Here is a 7,164-nt window from a genome sequence, read left to right as displayed (position 1 = left end):
TCAGCACCTGTTAAAGGCACAAAGGCAACAAAAAACTGAATCTATATGGGGATTTTGCCATCAGTTTCATCAAAATAAAGATTAGGCAGTCAACAACAGCTGATAAACAACTGTTCTCTACATAAACAGAAAGATCATGTTTGGGACTGGAATTGTTTTCAAAGAGAGACACACAGAGGGAGCAAATACAGTAGGTATGCACAGGTGACGATGGTGGGAGAGAGAAAGAAGTCAACTTTTTAAGAATGGGCCTGTTCACCTACAGTTCAGCCCAGACACATGGACTGAAGTTACTTAACATAAATCTGGATCTGTTGTTTAAATCTTGGATAGATGCATTTAGGGTGATTACCATCTTTACTCTTGTAACAGAAGAAATAAGTGGAGGTGTCTATATGTATGACCTCCAAAGCTGCATCTGTTGGATCTTTGTCAACCATGCTTCTTTGAAATGCACCGGGCATCCATCAGAAAAAAACCGGCAACCCTATGTGCTGGCAGATCAGTATCATGGCATCTGAGGTTTGTTTCTAGATCAGGTGGAAATGTTGTGTTCAGTAGTGCCATAATGATGAAAGTTTTAGAAGTACCACACAGCCAAAGACACAACTAGTTCCCCCCATCCAAAGGGGATCATTTGCCAAAAGCAAGCCCTGCCATCTCCGTGCGGCATAGCAAATCACTTTTGAAACCAGAACCCTTTCAAAAAGCAACTTGTGATACAGCATGAGGATCTGCTATCCAAAGGGAAAAAAAATGTTCCTAAGGGGCATGGCTAGCATTTGGCTACAATCCAAAACGCATTCACTTGTAAGTCTCCCTTGACCTCTGAGAAACTTACTTCTGAATAAAGATGCTTAGGACTGCACTGTCAGAAAGTTAAATGCAAAATAGTGTAATAGACAAGAGACTAAAAATAGACAAACGTACCACAATGCTATTGACATCTTTTTTTTCCCACTGGGAAGGAAGGACTCCTATACCAGGCAGGTACTAAATCTAAGATTATTATTTTTAAACATTTAAGAAATTCCAAAGATCAGCAATGGGGATGAAATTAAGCATCACAGAAAATAGTGGTAACACCGATCTCAGCCATACTGGGCAATAGTAACAGGATGTGAGCATTCCGGCTACCTTGATTAGAGAGAGGAACCTCCATTAACAAAGTATATCAGTAGGAAATATGTTTGACCAACCCTTTACATTTTCTTGCAGTTGGGAACATTTTTAGCTGGGCAACCCCCTGCTCAATAGAACTGTACTGAAACCAAATTACTGTTGAAATGATGTTAATCTCAGGTGATGCCCCCTGACGACAGACGACAGAATAAAAATTATCTATTTCTTTGTATTTATATGACATTCTAGAATCTCGAGTTTCTAAACTTTGGAAAAGGCTCCTTCAAAATTCAGGCACACATACAGTTCTTGAGAGGGTACACCCTCTGCTCACTAGAGTCCAGACCTCCACATCTTCAGCTTACACCAATTCAACAGCTTCCTATCCCTTCCTTCCTGAGGTACAGTACAATCCTATGCATATTTGCTTGGCAGCGGGCCCCAGTGAATTCAATAGGTCTCACTCTCCAGTGCATAAGACTGCAGCCTTATGGCCATAATTATGGCCCAATCCTATGCAAATGGTGTGCTGGCAGAGCACACGCTCTTCCAGTGCACCAGGCCTTTGTGCTGTCACCAGAGTGCTGTAAGGCACTTTGTGACAGCGCACCTGTTAGCTGCGCCAGTAGGAAGCCAGAGCCTTCCTGCTGGCACTGCTACATGGAGGGACACCCAGTGGAGCTGGTAAGACTGGCGTAGGGGCGGAGGAACAGAAGGGGGTGGGGAAGGGCAGCAATGGGGGCAGGGGGTAGATGGATTGGGTCTGGGAGGTGGCAGGATCGGTGGAACCAGTGCGCACCATATTCTATCCCCCTTCCTCGACCTGATCCGCTGACATGGATAAACTAGAACTTGCGCCAGCCATCTCGCTAATGTAGGTTCAAGCAGCTACCCATAGCAGCTGCTGGGACTTTCCTCAGGGCAAGGGGACAAATGCCCTTTAACTTGAGGAGACCTCCAGAAGCTGAAATTCACCTGCAGGATGCAGCTTGGCCAGACTGGCACTACCGCATTGGTGCAGGGGAATTTAGTTAGGATTGGGCTGCCTATTTTAAAGCTTGTCTTCAACACTTTCCTTCATCATCCCAAACTCTCTTGCTATCTTTTCTTTAACAATACATCCTTCTTACTTTCTCCAACATACTTAATCACCCCTATAAATATGTGTAAGCTGTTTTCCCTGATGAGGTTATTGACACTCATGCCCAAACAAGATCACATGAATGTCACCTTCTTGATGATAAGGAATGAGTTATATTGAATCATTGGATATTCTTACGGCACAATTTGGTTGAAATCAATGAGACAAATTTAATCATATGCTTAACGCTTTCCTACTGAAAAAAATTGCAGTTGGTGTGACTAGGTTGAACCCTCACAGTGCATTCCTATGCATGTTTTCTTGGAAGTAAGACTACTGTATTAAGTGGGCTTAGCCTCTATGAAGTGTGTTTAGAATTGCATGATGCATGGTCATCATCCCCAACAACACGTGCAGAACAAAGGGTTGCAGACTTTTACTAGGATTTTTTTTCAAATAAATATATTTTTTGTAAGTACAGGTTACTTGTAGCCATTTCCCTCTCTTAAGATAAAAACTTTTTCTCGTTGCAGGAAGTTGATAAACCACCTTGTAAAATGCCTGAAGGAATGTGAGCTCGTGGTTTTTAAGTTTATTTTTGCATTTTCTTTAAAAAGTTTTTTTTTTTTTTTGCTTTCAGGCCTACATGTCAATGTTACGAGGATACTTCCCCCACATCCTGCAAAAAGTATCAGATCTTCCCATTGTGCTCTGCACTCATGACTTTAAACATTGGAGTCTAACGGAACCTCTGGCAAGAAAGCCCATGAGAACCATGCCAGTAAACACATGAATGAAACACTCATGGCATGCATTTTGAAAAGCCATGTGTGATCAAGAACTGGAATACACCAAGTTTAAACTTTCAAAATCTGTGAACCCCAGCAACTTCCACTGGCCACTGCAACTGCAAAGGACTTTCAAAGATTCTTTATTAAATCACACAACACCTCTGAACAGAAAACTCCTGTATTTAAAGTCAGTGGCAAAGCTCCCACAGGTGTCAATGGAGCTGTCTTGTAACCTCTATACAACCTCTATATTGACTTCAGATTAAGGATATGGCAGAATGCTACATACCCAGCTCCTGGGGTCCTCTCTGCAAGAGGAACAACCATACAATTCCTGTTTCTTAAGTGAATGAAATCTGTCACAAAGTACAAATTAGTTTTTCATTAAATGGGGCCTATTCCGTTCATTCACTGAGTTTGCGTTCTAGTTTGCACATGAACCTGGTATCTCCATTTGTGACATCACAGTCTGTTTCTGCTGGGAAGAGTGTGATGTCATAAAGAAAGGCACTGATGTCACAGGCTCCTTAGTGCAACAACAAGGGAAAAAGGAAATGGTAGGGCCCCTTGGCCCTCCACTACATGACATTTTAAAATGAAACGAAACGTGATATATTCACTGGAAGCACCAAATCAATCTAAGGCTGCAATCCTATACAGACTTACATGGGAGCAAGTCCCACTGAATTCTGTGGAGCTGACTTCTGCGTAGACTGCATAGGATTGCACTATAACACTGGTGATTGCTACAAGAGCCAGTGTGTTAATTCATGCTACTTTGGGACCAATACCCACCCAAAGAGGATTTCTCTCTCCTGGAAATTGAGACATATGCATCTTTCTCCAACACTTTCAAAAACCAGATTTTGGAGTTTCAAAATAGACCTGCAGCCCTGTTAGCGGGGCATGCTGGGTTTCTTTTGTTTTCAAATCAAAGTCCACACTCATGGATGTAGGGAAGGGCATGAGGGAGGTTAACCCTCCCCCCCAAAAAAGAAAGGAAGTCATAGATCAGAAAAATGTGTTTCGTGCTGAAAAGGGAGGTAAAGCCCAAGAAAAGCCCAGGAAAGAACTACCACTGAATGTTGTCAATTCAGGAGAATGTAGGAGGTTCTCTCACAGCGGGGATGGATTTATCTCAGAAAAAGATGACGATGACCCTCTCAAGCTGAAGAAAGCATTGTGAGGAACTGGTGAAGCTGAAAGTTTAAAAGGATAATGCCCCATGGTGTAGACTTCCTGAAGTAGCTTAGTAGTTGTACTGGCGCTGACATGGCTGGTAGACAAAGCTGCCTTGGTGTTTGGCCCTTCGCGGGCGGCACTCTCTGGTGCGGTTCTGCCGCTGCATGACTTTCGGACTAAACTTGTGCTTCTCTGCCAGATGCTTTGCCCGCTGAATCCGACGCACTTGGTTGACCTTCTCCAAGATGGCGGCCTTGGTAGCAAGAGAGTTGGAGTGGTGTGGGGCATGGCGCTGCAAATGACGTTCGGGCACCTCGCTGCGCAAAGGAAGGCACAAGAGCACAGAAAAGTCAGAGGCTGCAGTCCTAACCACACTTTCCTGAGAGCAAGCCCTGTTGAACAAAATAGAACTTACTTCTGAGTAGACCTGGTTAGGATTGTGCCCAGAATTATTTAAGGCAGGGGTCTCTGAACCCTGGCCTGGGGCCAGTTACAGCCCACGGCAAGCCTTTATCAAGCCTGCGGCCAGCCTCTGATCCCCTGAGAGTCTCAGGCATAGTTGATCAAACACGACCAGAGATGTGCTTGTGGGGTGGGGGAATGGTGGTCTATTTAAGTGTGTGCTTTATTTCTGTGGTGTGTGTTGGTACTTGGAGAAATCCTGGAAATTTGAGCCCATTTATTAATTCACCTAAGTTCCATCTCTAATGTATTTATTTGAACTTTATATTTAAATTTCTTTTTCTGGACCATGACACTGTGCCAGATATTTGATGTGGCCTATTGGCCAAAAAGTTTGGAGACCCCTGATTTAAGGCTCTGAGAGGGCCAGGCATACTTGAGAGGGTTAAAGATACATAGTCATAGATATAAATGCAGCTCTATCATTGCAGTGTCTTGTTGCTGGGAAGGTGAGATTCCCCCATCTCCAGGAAATGCATCCATCTATTATGTGTGGTCTAGCGATACAAGTCTTAACAGCCATCTGCTGAATATACTGCCTCAGCACATCGCTTGTGGCAAGTGACACAATTCTTCCTCCTCTACCATTACACAGGCATATTATAGGCTTCACAATTGCAAAAGAACTTCTGATGGGCGTAATGTTTTAAAGGCAAACAGGACTTGGGTGTGCCTATTTCTGGTTAAGAAATGCATCCTTCTTGGCCTCCACTTTCTCCTTGTGATTACAAGGTCCTTGTCATCAATTCTTCCCCTTCCCACTCAGGCAGTGTGAAGGAGCTGCTTTGGAGTTATAACTCAGTGGCTCTCAAACTGTGAGTTGTGGCTTCCAGGGAATCCACGGAAACCAGCCAGGGGAGCTGTGGAATTCTTGTGAAAAACCTACCACTCTATACAATGTATAGGATTGTAGTCCTAATGGGGAGCTGTGGCCAATGGCGCAGGAGGTCAAGGGAGCCACCAGTCAAAAAAGTTTGGGAACCACTTGGGTATATATTTTAACTTAACTAATAACATTAATTTAAAACGTTTTCCAAATTCCAAAGAGGTCACTTAAAATACACACAGCACCTGTTTTGTCTAACATTTTCTGGGTTCTTGGTAAGTCATTTGGGCTCCTTTCCCCTGAAGAGGAAGCCCTGCTCTGAACTTACCCATCGCCCATGTGCTCCTCAGGCGTCTCCCTTTCCACCACAATGCTGGTGCTGGTGACGTACACAGACATGCTGGGGTGTTCAATCAAGAGGTCTTCCATGGGATTGCTCTCCATGCTGACAGGGTCAGGACCTTCTGCAGTAAAACAGGGGGGAGGGGTAACAAACCAACTCTCGTCCATCAAGCAGGGGTCAGGCTGAGAGGGCATGGACCTGCTGACACAGTCACTGAGGGAGTGGGGCGGAGACGTGGTGGTAGGTGGAGGGGACCCATGGCGGCAATGAGAAGTGCAAACAGAATCCTTCTCACCTACCCGCCGCTCTTTGCTGGGGGCAGAAGCGTAACTATCTAATGAGAGGCGACCAGAGTCACCGCCCACACGGGATGGGAGCAGCCAGAACAAAAGGCAAAAAAACCAAACAAAAAACAAAACAATAAGAAACACCATAGTTCAAAGCCATGCAAAGGGTGTGCAAGGCAATGCAGGAAGCGGAAAGGGTTAAAGAGGAGAAGTGTCGCACACATTCAAAATACAATGGATGGGAGGGAAAGTGAGGGAGGGAAAAGAGAAAGGGGGGCATTATTAGTACAAACAACACCCCGAAGGCATGATCATAATTCATCCCAGAACCTTCCCTGAAGAATCAGGGCTGGCCCAAGATGTTTCGCCACCTCACATAGCTGCAGCCTGCCATCCATGAAGCGGACCTGCCGCGAATGCAGCTGGGCACCTTCTGAGATTTGCTTCCCAGCATCTTCAGCTACACTCCCAGGGACTGGGGAGGGACATCACTCAGCTTGTGCACTGCTTCGCTGGTGCACAAAAAATATAGCTGCCCCCAGTGGGTCACGCGCAAGTGTTGATGGTTCAGCCCTGCAAAGTGTGAACCACCAGGCTGGAAAAAGAAGAAAAAAACAAAAAAACCACACACCAGAAGCGAAGCAAGGTCGTTCTCCCAATGTGGGTTATCAAAGCGCCAGAGAAATATGGAACCACACAGAGCCATTGCAAAATAATAAGAGTGGCTAACTCCAAAAAATAGCAGGGGGGGGGGACCACTGTGCATGGGCATGTAGCAACAGACCCAAATGTCTACAGCTCTAAGATGGTGGAATGATTAGAACGGACATTTTGAGACAGGAAGGAAATAAGACATCGTTGAACAACAAAGACCCAACCAGGCTGGCTGAAATGCTTTAACTGCTGCCATCCCTAGTAGGGAAAGAGCAAGAAGGGAGAAGCACCCTTTTCATCCCACGCAAACCATCCCAAGACCCTGTCACTACAAAGAAAAGCAGACTGCTGTTTTGACATTGAGGCTGCAACCCTCCATGCAGTTATGTGCCATGAAGACCCACTGAAACAGGTGC

At 45.0% G+C, this 7,164-nt stretch overlaps 1 protein-coding gene across 4 annotated transcripts in view; it reads right to left on the bottom strand.

Moving 5' to 3' along the window:
- Positions 1–3,118: 3,118 nt before the first annotated feature.
- Positions 3,119–7,164, bottom strand: part of TP53INP2 (tumor protein p53 inducible nuclear protein 2) — a 48,508-nt gene continuing 44,462 nt past the window's right edge. For 2 of the 4 annotated variants that reach the window (XM_066625716.1, XM_066625717.1), the window contains exons 3-4: positions 5,793–6,141; positions 3,119–4,493 (exon numbers count right to left, since the gene is read on the bottom strand). In XM_066625716.1, the coding sequence (XP_066481813.1) occupies positions 4,244–4,493; positions 5,793–6,141 (599 nt within the window). In that variant the 3' untranslated portion in view covers positions 3,119–4,243. The remainder of the gene's footprint in view (positions 4,494–5,792; positions 6,142–7,164) is intronic. The other 2 variants (XM_066625718.1, XM_066625719.1) reach the window with 2 other exon arrangements.

This window comes from Tiliqua scincoides, chromosome 4 (assembly GCF_035046505.1).
Source record: "Tiliqua scincoides isolate rTilSci1 chromosome 4, rTilSci1.hap2, whole genome shotgun sequence".
NCBI lineage: Eukaryota > Metazoa > Chordata > Lepidosauria > Squamata > Scincidae > Tiliqua > Tiliqua scincoides.
The sequence above is the reverse complement of the archived record's forward strand: the minus strand, read 5'-3'. Positions and strand labels throughout refer to the sequence as shown.